The following is an 18,676-nucleotide window of genomic DNA, read 5'->3' on the forward strand; positions in this document are numbered from 1 at the left end:
CACTCCATTTCTCCGCGGTGCAACACCCCCCAGAGCACTAGTTGATACTTTCTTTAGCTTCCGGCATTTCCGGTCACAGTGAATCAAAGAGATAAGCAGTACTGGAGTTGAGGGGGGATGAGGGGGGATGAGGGGGGATGGCATCCCCCCTGAAATAAAATGGTCCAAATCATCCCCCCTGTAAAACTGCCATCCCCCCTTTCCATCCCTTATGTCATTTCATCAATGAATGTGGTTTTACTGCTATTTCAACATTTAGAGTCACCAGAAAAATAACACCAGAAAAATAACTTATTTGACAATTTCCACCTGTTTCAAGTAAATTTTCATTTGAAATAAGTAGGAAAATGCTTCCGCCTGCCTGCACCCCCCCCGCCCAGGGGGGGGTGCAGGCAGGCAGGCAGGGGGGGGTCCAGGCCCCGAAACAGGTGAAAATTGTTGTTTTTTCCAGTGATGAGTCTTGTTTTAAGTGTAATGAGATTTTTTTACTAAAATGAGACATTTTAACTAGAAATAAGACAAATATTCTTGTTAAGATTGTGAGTTTTTGCAGTGATCCATTTTACTTATCCTGTGAAGGACAGAGTCATATTGATAAGTTCAGAAAAGTGTTTTTTATTGTTGTGTTTTGATGTATTTGATGTAAGCCCAGTGGATATTTAAAGCTTACAGAAGGCTGCATTTAACTGCTGCTATGTCATTCCTGCAGTATTTCTGCAGGTGTTTTGGTCACTGCTATTATTTGTAATATATTATATTATTTGTAATCAGCACAAATTATCTGTCCCCATATGATAAAATCCACCATCCCCCCTGATCTTTTTTTACAACTCCAGTACTGCGTATACACATGTACATGTACGTACACAGACACACACCTGTATGTGACTTTCAGAGAAGCCGGAGCCGTGGGCCGGCTGGTGCCGGTGGGTTTGGCGGTGCGTCCCATCCCACTGAACTCCTCCCCGTCGTCCTCGGCCCAGGCTGCTCTCCCCCCTCCGGTCCAGCTGCTGTTCCGGGGGCCCAGGGCCCGGTACCCCTTCTCCAGGTCCACGGCGTACAGGTCTCCGTCCAGCTCAAAGGATGCAGAGCGGGCCCAGCGCTTCCTGGTCGCACTCTTACTGGCTTTCATCTCTGCATGAGACCAAACAGAGGATTCTGGGTGAGATGAAAACAAACGGAGGTCTCTTCTGGTGATGCTGTCGTTTGGGAGGTGGACAAGATGAGTCAGAGACTACGTTTACATGCAGTCAAAATTCGTGTTATTGCTAATATTCCGGTTACTGAAACATTCGGAATATTCCGTTTACATGCGTGAGCAAACAGGGTTATCCCCGTATAGATGGTAATTAATCATTCAGGATATCTGGATCAAACCAGCGACGCACGGAGAACGTCATGACGCAATTACCGTCATTTCCACTTATTCTTCCTGTATCCAAATTCAAAACAAATGCTGTTTCACGCAATTTTTCGCTCACCTTCTTTTAAATCTTCTATCCCGGTACTTTCTACCGTCTACAAATGCAGAAATGTTCATATCCTTCATTACATTTATGAAGTGATTCGTCTCCTCCTGGTCTTGCGTTTCTTGTCTTTCAAATTCCTGTTCCGTTTGATGGGGATATTCCGTTTGGCGTTTACATGACCCAATATTCGGGTTAGAAAAGGAGTAACCCAGGGGTCATGTTCGGGTTTTTAAAAACCGGAATATGAGCAAATTCGGGTTATTCAAAGGGGTTATTGGTGTTTACATGGCTGTGCAAATTCGGGTTATTGCTAATATTCGGGTTTTAAAAGGTTTATTGATGCATGGAAACGCAGTCAGAGTTTCATGCTTCATTAATAATCTGTCATTGCTGGGTCTCATCAGGTAAAGGCTTGGCCCCCACCTGTGTGAGTGAGTTAGTCTGTTACCGTGGCTCTGTAAGGTCCACTAGAATAGACACACCTGCACTATACCCTTTCACTATTCAGCATGTGGACAGGCAGCCTTCTCTGTTAAAGCTGTCACACCGTGGAACACAATCCCAGACTACATAAAAACCTGGGACTGGCTTGGTGCCTTTAACCCTTGTGCTGTCTTTGGGTCAAAATGACCCAATTCTTCTATCCTTCTTTCCTCCGGCCATGCTCTCTCCTTCCTTCTTCCTTTCCTCTTTTCCTCCTTTTTTACCCTTCTTTACTCCTTTTTTCTTCCTACCTCCCTTCTGTCATTCGTTCCTTACCTCTTTTGCTTTTCCTTCCTTCTTTCCTTATTTTATCTATTCCTTCCTTCTTCCCTCCCTTCTTTCTTTCCTTTTCTCCATTCCTTCCTCCCTCCCTTCTTTCCTTTTCTCCCTTCTTTCCTTTCTTTCTCCCTTCCTTCCATCTTTTCTCCCTTATTTACTCCCTTTCCTACTTCCTTCCTTTTTTTCCTCATTTCTTCCTTACTTCCTTCTTTCCTTCCTTCCATCTTTTCTCCCTTCCTTACTCCCTTTCCTACTTCCTTCCTTTTTTTCTCATTTCTTCCTTACTTCCTTCTTTCCTTCATTCCTTCTTTTCTCCCTTCACCCTCCCTTGACCCAAAGACAGCACAAGGGTTAGAACTGTGTGTCTGTGTGTGTGTGTGTGTGTGTGTGTGTGTGTGTGTGTGTGTGTGTGTGTGTGTGTGTGTGTGTGTGTGTGTGTGAGAGAGAGAGGGGCACTTCATGTGTGATCTATTGCTACAGTATATGTTACATATCCTTGAATAATGTTTGATGTTTTTCATCTGAGCTGTATTTATGTGTACCAAGGGACTGCAGATGCAAATTAGCCTAAGGCTAACTCTGGTGCAATGCATCAGATGTTTACATTTACAGGACTGTCTCAGCAAATTAGAATATTGTGATAAAGTTCTTTATTTTCTGTAATGAAATTTAAAAAAAACAAAAATGTCATACATTCTGGATTTATTACAAATCAACTGAAATATTTCAAGCCTTTTATTATTTTAATATTGCTGATTATGGCTTACAGTTTAAGATTAAGATTCCCAGAATATTCTAATTTTTTGAGATAGGATATTTGAGTTTTCCTAAGCTGTAAACCATGATCAGCAATATTAAAATAATAAAAGGCTTGCAATATTTCAGTTGATTTTTAATGAATCCAGAATGTATGACATTTTTGCATTACAGAAAATAAAGGACTTTATCACAATAGTCTAATTTTCTGAGACAGTCCTGTATGTTTTTAATTGCACATGGTCCCTCTCAAATAAAATTTACAAAAAAAAAAAAAAAAAAAAAAAAAAGCCTGCATGTGCTCTGGTCCTCCACTTGGGGGCAGCACTGGCACACGTCCGTTATCTCATGAACACTTCAGAAAGATGGACACCTTTACTTGAGATTAATGGACCAGTGTGTGAACCTCCCTATAAAGGTCGATTCAAGTGAAGAACAACATCTGAATCCACCTGTAGCTGTCAGAGCAACGTACTGTGTTTGTTGAGCAGCTTCTTCCTCTTGAGGGCGGAGGTTTCCAGGCCCACGGGGCTGCAGGTGCAGCCGTCAGGGCTGCTCTTCAGGGACAGCTGGGAGGCGCTGCTGGCCATCAGGGCCTGCATACGGGGAGCGAAGAGGCTGGCCATGCCCTTGCACTTGAACAGCCTCAGCTTTCCAGCCGGGTCCTCCACGCACTGCCACTTCTGAAACAAGGGAATCATAAACCCTCAGACAGTATTTGAGCCGTGGTTCGGTGCTACGGGGTAGCAGGGTCTTTTACCAACTCTTTTTAGCTCTAAAGGTGTTACAAAATGAAAATTAGAGTCCAAGTTTGCAGTCTTCAGATCATTAACCCTTGTACTGTCTTTGGGTCAAAATGACCTAATTCTCCTGTCCTTCTTTCCTCCTGCTCTCTCCTTCCTTCTTCCCTTCCTCTTTACTCCCTTCCTTCCTTCTTTACTCCCTTCTTTACTCCCTTCTTTACTCCCTTCCTTCCTTCCTTCCTTCCTTCCTTCCTTCCTTCCTTCCTTCCTTCCTTCCTTCCTTCCTTCCTTCCTTCCTTCCTTCCTTCCTTCCTTCCTTCCTTCCTTCCTTCCTTCCTTCCTTCCTTCCTTCCTTCCTTCCTTCCTTCCTTCTTTCCTTCCTTCCTTCCTTCCTTCCTTCCTTCCTTCCTTCCTTCCTTCCTTCCTTCCTTCCTTCCTTCCTTCCTTCCTTCCTTCCTTCCTTCCCTTCCTTCTTTCCTCCCGCTCTCTCCTTCCTTCTTCCCTTCCTTCCTTCTTTTTTCCCTTCCTTCCTTCCTTCCTTCCTTCCTTCCTTCCTTCCTTCCTTCCTTCCTTCCTTCCTTCCTTCCTTCCTTCCTTCCTTCCTTCCTTCCTTCCTTCCTTCCTTCCTTCCTTCCTTCCTTCTTTCCTCCTGCTCTCTCCTTCCTTCTTCCGTTCCTCTTTTCTCTCTTCCTTCCTTTCCTCATTTTCTTTCTTCCTTCCTTCTTTCCTTGTTTTCTTCCTTCCTTCATTCCTTCCCTCTTTTCTCTCTTCCTTCCTTCTTTCCTTGTTTTCTCCCTCCCTTCCTTCCTTCCTTCCTTCCTTCCTTCCTTCCTTCCTTCCTTCCTTCCTTCCTTCTTTTCCCCCTTCCTTTTCTCCCATCCTTCCTTCCTTCTTTCTTTCCTTCTTCTCTTCCTCCTTCCTTGACCCGAAGACAGCACAAGGGTTAACAAGCCCAATAGCTCTTGACACACACATGCTACACAGGATGTTATTAGTTTGGGGGAAGAAGAAACTAGACTGATGTCAAACGGAGCCCTGACGGTACAATGGCTGCACATGGCCAGGCTGCAAATGACCACCCTGCTCTGGCTGCTCTTCATTTCCTTCTCCTGCAATGTTAATATCCTCTCTCAGGTCAGGTACCTGTCCAGGCTGCTGGCAGGAGGTCTGGTACTCCGCTCTCTGGCACAAGTCCATCATCCTCTGGTATTTCGGTAAGAAGTTCTCCTCTTGGGCCACTTCCTTCCCATCGCCTCTCTTATGCGGAGGCTTCCTGAAAGTCCAGATTAAAACATTGAAAAGGAGTCTGGTATCGCCGGATGACAATGTCCGAGCGAGAACACGCACTCAATAAAACCTACCCTCTCTCCACCAGGAACGAATCTCTCCACGTTTTACCTTTTCTGCTCAGTTGAAACCTAGAAACATGTTGAAAAACACCACGGTCATATTTTCAGTGAATGAACATGTAGTTCAGTACAAGCACGTTGAACTGAACTCAACACTGCTCACCTGTTGACGGGCCGATCTGTGGCCATGAGCTTGAGGATGGACTTCCCGTCCATCTCTGCAGGGATGTCGACACCAGCCATGTCCAGGAGAGTCGGGGCCAAGTCAACGTTCAGCACAATGTGAGGATTGCTGCAGTGCAACCAGGAACAGTTGTAAACACAAGTAGGTGCAAAGGAATTAGCTCGGCGATACTAAATCCGATTACATCAGCATCCACCAACTTCTAACAAAGCATCTGAGCCTCAGCTGCAAGATGCATCGTTACATTCAGCAGCTACTGAATAACTTTCATGTCTGGAGACTGGAAATGGCATCCAGCAGTGGGAGTCACTCACATGGCACCTTGCTCCACGTTGGGTCCTCGCACATAGAACGGTATGCGGATATCAAACTCGTAAGGCATCGACTTGCCCTTCACGAGACCAAATTGACCGATGTGATAGCCGTGGTCTGACGTGTAGATGAGGTAGGTGTTGTCCAGTTCCCCCGTCTCCAGCAGCATGTTGTACACCTGGGAACCACAGAGCTCACTGGACATCCACACAATGTAACAGTGACGCTTTACTGCTGATAGCTCAAATCTCTTGTGGCAGTTTCAAAGGAAGAAAAAAGAAAGGCATTGAACAATTTACCAAGTGTGTCAGTGAATTCATTATCCGGTCCCACACAGAACAAGCACAGATCTCCAAGGACCCGAGGCTGTCGGATGAGTCGTACGTGCGTCTGTGTGCTGTCTGTCTGTCTGTCTGTCTGTCTGCGTGTGTGCCTACCTTGTCCACGCTGTCGTCCACAGACAGCAGCGTCTGCATCCTCCTGCGCTGCAGCATGTTAGTGAACTGCATGTGGACGGGCCTCATGGGTCCGGTGTAGCGGAGGATCCAGTGCTTGTCTAGGTTGGGGGCGTAGTTGTAGCTGGGGGTTCTGCAAAAGGCAGAGACAGAAAAAGCATTTATGAAAGAACAAACCTTCGTCATATTAAAGCGCATTTTCAATGCATTTGCACCGGAGCGCATGTAGTCACGTTGTACATTACAGCCATGTTTTCTGCAGGTGTTGATGATGCTGAAGAAGAAGACGTCCATAAGCGTTTAAATTAGGACTGGGACTCGATTAAACAAATTAATCAAATTAATTACAGGCTTTGTAAATAATTAATCGCAATTAATCGCAATTTGATCGCATATCAATTTTAGACCTGAGAACAATGAGATTTCCTTTTTTTGTTTGTTTCACATGGATTTTTGTATACGAGTGAATGATTGACTAGTGAAAACATATGTTCAATTTATGAAACAGTTTATTTTTATCGAGGTGGTGCTTCACCAAGAACAAATCAGTGCAATTTGCTATAAAGTGCAGTAAATTAAATATATGCAGTATACACATTGAATGAGACAGGTAGCCTATGGTCAAGGACCTTCTGTAAACAACACTTAAATATAACAAAATACTTTCAACTGTTTCAAGTTCATTCCAGAACATGGAAACACATTAGAAAACAGAGCACGCTTCCATCCATCCGTTTTTTAGAACAAAATTTCCCATCCACGGGATCAACGAGACCCTTTTCATCTGCACTTCGCTGTAACACTAATGCACGTTGGTTGCAGAACCTTGAGAGAGAGAGCTGTGAAACGCTCTGATCTAGCCACGGAGCTCACAATGGGAGTCCACGTAAGTGTCATAACTCTCTCGGTGCGTCCGAAATGCCATACTAAAAAGTTTATACTAAAAAGTATACTTAAGTTCGGCACACTTTTGAGTAAATATCAGTAAATATCAGTAAATATCATTAGGGTGGAAGTATGTGATTTCGGACGCAGCCTCTCTCTCAAGGGTCTGGTTGGTTGGTGCACCGTCCGTGTGAAAGTCGTCCCGTGAGAAACGTTCCGAGGGGAAAAAACTAATGCGATTAAAATGCGCTATTTTTTCTAGCGCACTATTTTTTCTGTAATTAATTAATCGAAATTAACGCACTAAAGTCCCAGCCTTAGTGTAAATAGATCGATTTGACTCATTAGAAATGCTAATAACATTGGGCCGCTCGGTGGTGCAGTGGGTTTAGCAAGCGGCTCATATACTGAGGCTACAGTCCTCCTGCAGTGGTCGCAGGTTTGAATCCCGGCCTGCGCACCTTTGCTGCTCTCTCTACCCCCTTCCTGTCTGCAACTTGAATAAAGGGCCACTAGAGCCCAAAAAAAATCTAAAACAAAAAAAGAATGCTAATAATGTGAATGCTCAGGCTACTGGGGAGTCTGTGCAAGATGAGAGCCGAGGTGAGAGCCGAGGTGAGGCGGTGCACCAGCGCGGTGGCAGAGGACGTCTGCAGCCCTGCTCTGCTCCTCTGATTCCTGAGGACACGCAGGGATGGAGTGAGAAAAATGGTCAGGGAAGGTGCTCTCGGCTCAACGTCACCCGGGGGGAACACATTTATGGAGGCAGAGCAATTAAAAGTTTGCAGAATGACACTGGAGAGGAATCTTGTGAATACTTGGTTGATAAAGACTGTGTGGTGCAGGTTAACGAAGCTGGAGGGATTAGCTGAAGCAGGACCAGCACGGGGGGGGGGGGGGACTACAGTCTGGAGGTCAGGTGAGGTCAGGTGAGTCAGAAGAGAGGACGTGTGTACAGGACGGCTGCATGTGTGTTCAGAAGACAGGGCCTTTGACACTCAGCCTCGCCCACAACAGCCAGCGGACAGAGACCTGGGGCTGGATTCACCAAAACATTGTTAAGGAAAAAAATCTTCTTAAGTGTCATTTTTTTCTTAAGTTCAGTATTAAGAAGAAAAAAGAGAAGAAGTCATATTCTCCAAAAACGTTCTAAGTATTTTCTCAACTTTCTTCTTAAGTTTCTTCTTAAGAAAAAACTTAAGAGAAAATGGTATTCTTGAAATAAAAGTTCTCAAATTTGTTCTTGACTTTTTTCTTAACTTTAAGACAACCTTGTCCTTGACCTGTCTTAAAATTTCTTCTGTGAAAAGGTAATAATAATAATAATAATAATAATAATAATAATAATAATAATAATAATAATAATAATAATAAGCCTCTAATATCACCTTTTTCAACACATTTTAGACAAGTTTAGACTAGTAGGTCATAGTTTGAGGATATATTTTGTAATTAATTACACAAAGAGCCTGTTAAATGTTTGTTAACATGTTAGTTAGCGTGGTAGGTAATTATTGTTAATTTTCCCCAATAGTATTTTTTTTCGCACATTAATCTCATCCACCATAACCTTGAAAAGTTCCTGCATCTCTTTTTCTCCTTCTCCATGTTTATTGAGTGACTGACGGTTAAGACGTAAACTACCTGTATATATAATATATAAATGTTGTTCATTGGCGCGTGCAATGACATATTTTAAGTTCTTAAGTAGGAAAAATAAGAAATTCGTAAGAAATGACAGTTCTTATGACGGTTCTTATAAAAATATTGAGGAATTTCACTTAAGAACTTTCTTATGAACTTCTTAATTTTAGATCTTAAGACATTTCTTAAGAACATATTGGTGAATCCGGCCCCAGGACGTTTCTGTCTGCTGGGTCACACGAGAGCTCGGCCAGGCGTCGGTCACAGCCGTGCTGGCGTCCTTACATGTGCTGCGAGGCGTTGGGGAAGGCAGCGCTGTACTGGGGGGCCGAGTCCTCCGGACCATGTGGGGCCACGTGGCTGAGCACCATCATGACGGGACGGTGAGGATACATCTGCTTGGACGTCCGGAAGTAGTTGATGCTGTCGTTGGTGATGATGTCTGTCAGGTAGTCCTGTGGAGCAGACAAACCTTATTCAGACAACTGTCGGCAGGTGACGCACGGCACACACGTGGCGATAAAAGAGTTAAATGCAGATACAGTAATCCCTCGCTATAATGCGGTTCACCTTTCACGTCTCGCTGCTTCACGGATTTGCATTGTAGCTGAGAGGGAATATGTCAAAAATCAAGATTGTGCACTTGGTGACAGGTTTTTGATATTTGGCATGGTGTTAGGTATGGACAGGTATGGCCCCCTAGTGGCCGGTTTGCAGAAAATTAAAAAATGTCTCCTGCCGAAAACACTAAAGGTCATATCTCAGCTTCTCTTGGTCCTAGATTGTTGAATATTGTCACTTTCTCTACTTTTTTGGTGCTAGGAATTCAATTCTGAGATACATTTCCTATTTCAAGGTCATGTTGAAGGTCAAATTTAATTTTCAATGTCATTTTTTGCACAGAAATCTCCATATCTCTAGAATTAAGTCACATAAAAATAATGTATATGGCTCTAGACCAGGGGTGTCGAACTCATTTTGCTTGGCGGGCCGGATTTGACAAATTTTTTTCTCGCGGGCCGCACGCTCAAAATAACAAAAACGGTGCAACATTTTTTTTTCTAATTCTTTTTTTTTTACTATTGTTATCTAATCCAATATCAGTTTAGTTCATTTTAAAGGAAATATGCACTTTGTTTACACTCTAATTATGTAAAATATATTTCTTCAGGATCTTTTCTTAAAATTTCTCATTTTTTTAGATACTTTTAATATCATTATACAAAGATAAACAGAAACAATTATGTTTTTTTTATATTTCGATTTTTTATAGGAAATTTAATTAAAAGCAAAATCTTTCTTATTACATCCGAGAGTGTTTCTTTGTGATTTAGAGATTTTTCCAGTACAATTAAGTGTATTTATTTTTAAAAATTGGTGCAGATATTTACGCCAGTGTGCCGAAAAAGTCAGCACTTCTCTTTTACCTATTTTACTTTGTCACTATCCTCGTATTCAAAACTGAAATTCTCAGAATAAATATCTTCTATCATCTTTTTTAGCAGTGATATTTTTCCTGCGAAAATATATAATAGTAGTCAGTTAATAAAAATAAACGACCGTCTACAAAGAAATAAAATCGGCAAGTGCATTCTAGAAAACTAAAAAAATGTCGAAAACTGCTCTCTTGGTGGAATAACGATGGATTTGTAGAAGAAATATATTATCGGATATGCTGCGATTCATGGCAATTATTTATGCCTTCCTTTTTAGTAAATTAACATTTCGTTTTTTTGCATTGGAAACTTCTTGCGGGCCGCATGAAAATCTCTCTCGGGCCCCATGCAGCCCACGGGCCCCACATTTGACACCCCTGCTCTAGACCCATATTTTCACCCCCAAGGAATGCAATTTTCTGTTTATTCGACAGGTGCCAAATGTCAAAAACTTGTCACCAAGTGCACGATTTTCATGAATTCCCTCCCAGTGCATTGTATTCTGCATTCTGATTGACTAAACAGTCTCCCCGCTTTTTCACTTCCTGTGTGTCAATAACGTTACAGTTTAATATGTACATGTACATGTACGTAAAACAGCTTGCCAAATTTAAGTTTGCACATTTTCTCCAAAACCCATAATGTCGACAAAAACGCTCTGCCTACTATTACTATTATTTGTCCTACTGTACTTATTGCTTTGTACTTATTGTGTTTTTTTTCATAATCATTTTTCCTTTTCTCCCGTTCAAATCCAATTACTCGGGTCGTGGTGGGGTGGGGCTGATATCCGCAATTATATGATATAATAATTATAATAATTGTATAATAACTGTAAAAAAAAAGAAAGGTTACTACTTGGCGGATTTCACCTATCACGGGTTCTTTTTGGAACGTAACCCCCGTGAAAAACTAGGGATTACTGTATATTTAGATGTGTGGGTGCAGCAGCTTCCTCACTAGCTTTGGACCTTAAAGTTCTTTGCACGCAGCACATCAACGACGGAAAGGAAAGGTCAGCAAAGTTCTTGTTTTGTATCTTTACTCTAAAAAAGTGAAAAATTATACAAAAGACAGAACCAAATCCTTAACTTTTCTAAATAAAAATAATAAGATATGCTGGTCAAAAGACTGTGTTGCTCTAAGGTCCAGTGACTTCTAAAACTTTCACTGAGTTAACATATATTTATTATCAGAGGTGGGTATAGGAGCCAAAAATTGTACTCAAGTAAAAGTACTGTTACTTCAGAATAATATGACTCAAGTAGAAGTAAAAAGTAGTCATCCAAATAATTACTTGAGTAAAAGAAAAAAGTACTTGGTGAAAAAACTACTCAAGTACTGAGTAACTGTTGAGTAATGTCTGATTTATTTTTTTAACACAACCATTCAAACAGACAAAAGTACAAAATAATCATCTTCAGGCAAATTAAATCAATAAAATAATAACATAAATGAAAATTAATAAAAAATAAAAAATAGCTTAAATTAAAATAATCTTAAAGTAAATTCAAGTACTTTAATATATAATAAAATAAATGAAATAATAACAGAATAAAAAAATAAATTAAGCACAAGTAGCACCAAATTTCAAGCCTTTGTACTTTTCTTTTTTAACCAGGCAGAACTAGAACAAACATGAACTCATAGAAACTCTGTGTGTGTTTGAGTCTGTGTAAATGTGACAAAACATGCAAAAACAAACATTTTTCCTAAAGAATCACCCAGTGATGTCATGAGATTGACACGTACGTGGATAAAAGGGATAAAAGAAAAGTAACAGCTCAACGTAGCCTAATGTAGCGGAGTAAGAGGAACAGTTTCTTCTTCACAAATCTACTCAAGTAAAAGTAAAAAGTACAGTGATTCAAAACTACTCCTAAAAGTACAACATTTCCTAAAACTTACTCAAGTAAATGTAACGGAGTAAATGTAACTCGTTACTACTCACCTCTATTTATTATACATTCAGCAGCCAATAAAAATGCAGTATTCTGCTTTGTCACTAGTCACTGGTTAGAACAAATATGAACCAAAGGAATCTTAAAAAAAGATATTAATCTTTTTAAACATAAATAACATTTATCACATTTATTACAAGATCTTTTAAATGAAATGAAAGAAATGGATCATGTGCAGATGTTTTCCAGCGAGGCGTGAGTGCATCAGTACCTTTGAGTAGTGACTGCCGTGCTTCTCCCGCACTCCGTTCCTGCACAGGGTGTAGTTGTAGAAGCGGGAGTTTTTCACCAGCGCGACCCACTCCTTCCACCCAGGGGGAACGTAGGAGCCGTTGTACTCGTTCAGGTACTTCCCAAAGAAGGCTGGGGGAGAGAAACGTGAGCAGCATGTCATCTGTGAAACTCCCAGCTAGGGGTGGGAATCCAGAACCAGTGTTTTCAATTCCTTGGAATTGTTTGCAAATTTTGATAACGATTCCCTTTTCAATTCCCGTGAGCACGAATGACGTCGTCACACACGTAGCCAGCAGTCCATAATAAACATTGCACTCAAGCTCCAAAGTCTGGTTATATTTCAGTCAAAAAGACGACAACAGGGCAACTTTCCATACTTGCCAAGTGGATATTTCGTCAAAGGGTTAGGGATGTAGATTTGCAAAATATACAGTTTGATTGGATTTGACTTGATATTATTTGTCACTGGCTGACAGTTTTATTGTTGAGTGCTCAGTTCATATAGTTCTCCTTTTAAAAAGCTGCAAACAAGATAGCATGCTGGATTATAAATCATTGCACATTCTGTATTCATCACTAGTATTACCATATCTGGATTATTGTGTGGAAGTTTGGGGCAACACATATATAAGCAATTTACAACCGCTATTCAGACTGCAGAAAAAAGCAATCAGGATACTTCACAATGTGGGTTATAAGGATCACACAAACACACAGTTTTTAAAGTCGCATGTGTTGAAATTCTGGGACATTGTCAAACTAAAAACTCTACAAATCATATTCAAAGCGAGAACTGATTCACTTCCAGGCAATTTACAGAAAGGAAAAGCTAAAAGGAAAAGCATGTGTATCTCAGTTGTTGGAGTGGATCTATGGAATGGGTTGGGTGATGGGTTGAAACAATGTACAAATATAAATCAATTTAAAAAACGGTACAAAAAGGAAGTTCTGGGAAGTTATTTGATTGAGGAGTTATGTTAAGGAAAGATTGTGTTTGTTAGCTGGTTAGGTGCAAAGGCACAACCAATGGGAAAATCTGTAGCCTAATAGGTAAATTAGCAGCTATTTATTATTAATATTTATGTTTAATTTATAATAGAGGTAACAAAGGGGCAGGGGAAGTTTTACTTCTACCTGCTCCTTTTTGGACACTGTTTTTTTTTCTCTGTTTGTATTACGTTTTTGTTGTTGTTGCTTTTTTCCTGTATGTTTTGAATTTGTTTTAAAATTTAATATTTTTCCCTTATGTGTTCAAAATAAAAAGGAGAATTTTAATTTCTATTACAAAAATGTTGGACATTCTCATGAAATTGCCACAGAATCTTTAATTTAATACTATTTAAATGTTATATTGGTGATATTTGGTGAACTTTTATTGTCCTTTTTATCCAAATGAGAATCAATAAGGGAATTGATAAAGAACCGAATCGTTAAGCAGAATCGAAAATGGAATTGGAATGGTAAAAATCTTATCAGTTCCCATCCCTCCTCCCAGCCGGCGCTCACCTGTCCTGTAGCCGCTGTTGTTGAGGTGCACGGCGAAGGTGTGGGGCTCGTGGTGTGCCTGCCACGAGGGAGACGAGCAGTTCTCGTTGTTGGTGTAGGTGTGGTGGTTGTGCACGTACTTCCCCGTCAGGATGGAGGAACGGGACGGGCAGCACATCGGCGTAGTGGAGAAAGCGTTGGAGAAATGGGTGCCGCCTTTCTCCATGACGCGTCTGGTTTTGTTCATGGCCAGCATGGAGCCTGGGAGACAATGGAGGGAGAGGGGGAGGAATGGAAGAGACGGGGCAGACGTGAGGATCCACAAGGATGAAGGGCAGTTAGAGAAGAAGAGGAGAGAGTGGTCAAGGAGCACACAGAGGCCTGAGAGCAAAAAATATACCGTATTTTCTGGACTATAAGCCGCTCCTTTTTTCATAGGTTTTCAACCATGCAGCTTATACAAAGGTGCAGCTATTCTGTGGATTTTTCTTCCACCGCTCGGGGCGCTCTAACCGGAATTAGAATCAAAACTAAGACAAAATAAATGCAAAGATGAATACGCTACTTCTTCTTTAGCAGATAGAAGTAGGTAGAAGCAGATTTCAAACAGATAAATAGATAAATAAATAGCGGTTATTTTCTCTTGGTTCTGTCCCGTTTTAATCAGCAAAGTTGCTGCCGTGTTAAAAGACACTGTTAGGAAAGAATCTATTTAGGTACAAACATGTACATCATTTACAGTTCAAGATCCTTCTGGACATGTAGTAAATATCTAATTTAACAACATAAATTATCTGCGGCTTGCATATCTTTTTTTTTTAACTAGAGCGGATGCGGCTTATATGCAGGTGCGGCTTATAGTCCAGAAAATACGGTAAATATTGGCTGTGAGGCTGTAAATACACTATGAGACGGTAAAAGAAAAAAGGGTTAAATGTTCAAATACATCCTTCTAGCAAAGTGTAACTTATTGGGACTTGTGTACTAAAAGCCTTTCAGGGTGATGGCGATTGTTTGGGGAAACAGATGCTTGACCATAAATTCCTGTTTTTCCAAAGGGAGTCCTCTCTCTGCGATCGCAGGAGCACAAAGGATGTCAGAGAGGCCATTATGCAGCTACTCCATCCAATATGCTGCTAAAGGACTTAAGCGGGTAGGGAGATGGCCAGGGTTTGGCACGCAGACAATGGGAGCCATAGGCTGCCCTCGTTTCATGCCAGTGACGGAGTTGGCAGAGGCAGCGCATGACTTTGACTGAGCCAGCTGCTACGTTGCTAAGAGGCAGCATTAGTCCAACTTTCTCTTGAAAGCTGTTGGATACACATGAACAGAATATCCAAACCCGTGGGACGTGGGGCCAAAACAAACCCACGCGCACGTGCAAAATCAAATCCTAATTGACAGAAGAGGATTAAAGGGCTTTTGAAGCCATCTTACCCAATTCTATGTCTGATCATCCGTGAGAATGAGGATGATGTTGGGTCGGATGTTGCGGACATGGCGGTCCCTCTGTAGACGAGACCTGAGGCGATGTCCTGACAGGTAGCCAGAGCTCTGGGCCTCCGGGAGGATTCCCACCGTGAAGAGAAAGACGAGGAGAAGAGGGAGATGGGCAGGGTTCCCCCGCCCCGCCATCACGCTTCTCTGCGGTCTCCTCTTCAGGCCTTCATTCAGACACAGGGAGTCTGCAGCCCCGTCCAGCAGCCTGTAAACAGGACACATGAGAGTGAAATATAGACACAGTGATGTACACACAGGTGGACGAACACCAGAGGTGTCTTCAGTATTTCACATTCATTACTCAGGTAGAAGTATAGATACTAGAGTTTAAAAATACTCCTGTAGAAGTTGAAATATCAATTCAAGTTTTTTACTCAAGTAAAAGTATAAAAGTACTGGTTTCAAAACTACTTAAAGTATAAAGTAAAAGTAATGTAAGGGGGAAAAAGCCATTAAGGACAAAAGCCATTGAAAATGAATGTATCTTAGTATAATGCAAATATCTTAAAGAACCATATATGTGTACTATTGAGCATTAACATGTGTTTCAGAGAGCAGGAGATATGATGACTAGTTGCTTATAAGTATTTTAATGGTGCAAAAATCCAAACTTCAGAGGCATGTTATCATTTATCCTAACCTTTATTGGAATGTACATCCAAGTTTAGTTGCAGGAATCTGAGGGAACGGATGTAAGAACAAAACTGGACAAGAACATCTGAAACAACCACAACCAAATTCACTCTATCCGGATGGAGCAATTTAACTGGATAGTTTTTATTAAAGGCCGAAATGAAATAGAGTAACGAGGCTGTTTTTAAAATGTAAGGAGTAAAAGTACAGATAATTGTGTGAAAATGTAAGGAGTAGAAGTAAAAAGTCGTCTGAAAAATAATTACTCCAGTGAAGTATAGATAACCAAAATTTCTACTTAAGTAAGGTAACGAAGTATTTGTACTTTGTTACTTGACGCCTCTGACGAACACAGAGTATGATGACCACGCCCGCCGATAGGGGGGGACAAACGGATCCGTTGTCCCGGGCCCAGGGTAGGGGGGGGGCCAGAACTGGGCCCTCAATAATTTTTTTTAAATTTTATTATTTTTTTTATTCTCAATAAATTATGGAATCATTTTTCAAAATGTTTCAAAATATGCCTATTTGTGGAAAAAAATATGTAGTATTGAGTAACATAAAGCTTGTTATTAGTTTTCTTCCTAATTGTCCTTGTGGTCAAGAACCCCCAACACAAAAATGGTTTGGCCGCTGATCAAAAACTGGCTAGCTCTAATGTTAATGTCCATTAGCTTGTATAAAAACCTGAAAAGCAGAGGGAGAGGAGAGGAAGAGGAGAAGGAGAGATCCGGGCGCAGGGGGGCCCATCTTAGATTATTTTGTCCGGGGCCCCGGCAGGACTGTTAGCTGGCCTGATGCTGACAAACACCAGACGACGGCCCTGCACGGCCGTTACAGCGGGTCCTTCCTTGCAAATGCTCAGCTCATTAATCAATCATTAATGATGCATTAGAGTGGTGTCACTGGCTAGTTGTAATGATTTCTGTGATGAGCACATGGCTGCCAGGCTGGAGCTAATGGGCCTGGGCCCGGGGCCAGCTCAGGCTTCACCTCCCCCTGAGAGGGTTTGGAGGAGAGGAAGGACCGGGGGACGGGGGATCCGGAGGAGGAGTGAAGGGCAGAGGTGGAAGAGACAGGATGAGACGAGGACAATGACGACGAGGGTCAATGAGCAAGGTGAAAACGCTGACGTTAACCCCTGCTGTGTACCGGAGAGATGTGAGAGTATCTCTGACATTTAAACATAACCGGGCTTCACGCAATAGTAGGAACAAAGACGTTTCTCTTTTCTCTTCCTTTGAATGCTGTTTGTAAAAAAAAAAAGATGCAATCAGCTCAATACATGCACCTGCTCTGAGTTTAATCCTAGGATTGTAGGTTCATAGGTCCATTTTTTTGGGCTCTAGTGGCCCTTTATTGAAGTTGCAGACAGGAAGGGGGTAGAGAGAAAATGGGGATGGACATGCAGCAAAGGTGTGCAGGCCGGGATTGGAACCTGCGACCGCTGCAGGACTGTAACCTCAGTATATGAACCACCTGCTTAACCCAATGCACCACCGAGCGGCTCCTGGGTGGAGGTTTGGACGAGACTGAGCAGAACATCATCACATCCCAGTGACCAGTCAGAGGTTTACAGGGAAACCATCTGAGTGTCGACTGCGAGGCTGCACAGACACGCAGAGGACGGCGTTTGAATACTGGCGTTTGCATGTGTGTGAGTCCTCCAGGAGGATGGGCCAGAGAGGAAGACCATAAGAGCGTGACAGTCAGATGTGTCTTCTGGACCCTTAACGCCTCTCAGAGAAAGTTTGTACCTCTGTAGAGTCACAGCAGATTCAATTCAATTCAATTCAAATTTATTTGTATAGCGTCTAATACAACAGATGTTGTCTCTAGATGCTTTCCAGAGACCCAGAACATAAACCCCAGAGCAATTATTACATAAACAATGGCAGGTAAAAACTCCCCTAGTGGGAGAAAAACCTTAAGCCAAACAGTGGCAAGAAAAACTCCTCTTTAGGAGAGAAGAAACCTGGACCAGGACCTGGATCATAAGGGGGGCCCTCCTGCCGAAGGCCAGACTGGGGGGGTCAAGGACGTCAGCAGCACAGCAGGCAGGTGGAAGCAGCAGCGGGATGACCAGAGGGGGGGGGGGGACTTCAGGCAGGTGGAAGCAGCAGCGGGATGACTAGAGGGGGGTGGGGGACCGCAGGCAGGTGGAAGCAGCAGCGGGATGACTAGAGGGGGGTGGGGGGACCGCAGGTAGGTGGAAGCAGCAACATAACAGATCTCCTCCACGAGCTACACCTACAGGTCACACCATGTGGACGTGACTTCACCTTGGAATCAAACGTACTGTATATGTTTGGTCGGCTGTCCTGCAGCTCTCCCTCTGGAGGAGCACGGGAACCCTGACCTGGGACTGTGCATCTCCTCACCTGAAGGCTTCCTTCATCTCTGCCATGGGATGAAAACCAGGCACCAACCACAACAAACACTTCAACTTTAAACAGCTGCACTGGAGCATCGCCATCTCCTCTCAGCGGGAGCTTGTGTGTGTGGACACTCGGATGGGCTCATCCATAACTGGGGCCGCTTTATTTGTACCACGCTTTCCTTTGATATTTATATTTCTCTTCAAAAAGTGGGCAAAATTCATCTGGAAAATATCTAAATATAAAAATAATAATTGTTTTTTAATCCTCATCAAGCAGTGTTGCTGGCATGCTATTGTTGTGGATATTTCCTGGTGTAATTCCCATGAAGCCTCCCTCTTCCCCCTGATGCTGAGGACTAATTGGATTTTCAGGCTTTTATCAGCTCCAGCTGACACATACTGTCCTTTCTTCTCAGTTTGCTCTTTTCCTTTTCATTTCCACTCCACGTATTGTTTATCTCACTGGGTTGGCAGCTGCTACATCGCAC

General features: G+C 42.3%; 1 protein-coding gene across 1 annotated transcript in view; it reads right to left on the reverse strand.

Moving 5' to 3' along the window:
• sulf2a (sulfatase 2a) overlaps positions 1-18,676 on the reverse strand; it is an 83,598-nt gene that overhangs the window by 7,184 nt on the left and 57,738 nt on the right. Inside the window, 12 exon segments of the mRNA XM_061728079.1 lie at positions 879-1,134; positions 3,463-3,670; positions 4,874-5,003; positions 5,092-5,148; positions 5,243-5,371; positions 5,578-5,753; positions 6,013-6,163; positions 8,845-9,014; positions 12,168-12,319; positions 13,697-13,936; positions 15,113-15,127; positions 15,130-15,380. Of these exon segments, the coding sequence (XP_061584063.1) occupies positions 879-1,134; positions 3,463-3,670; positions 4,874-5,003; positions 5,092-5,148; positions 5,243-5,371; positions 5,578-5,753; positions 6,013-6,163; positions 8,845-9,014; positions 12,168-12,319; positions 13,697-13,936; positions 15,113-15,127; positions 15,130-15,310 (1,865 nt within the window). The 5' untranslated portion in view covers positions 15,311-15,380.

Source organism: Cololabis saira, chromosome 8, assembly GCF_033807715.1.
Source record: "Cololabis saira isolate AMF1-May2022 chromosome 8, fColSai1.1, whole genome shotgun sequence".
In the NCBI taxonomy this organism is placed as follows: Eukaryota; Metazoa; Chordata; class Actinopteri; order Beloniformes; family Belonidae; genus Cololabis; species Cololabis saira.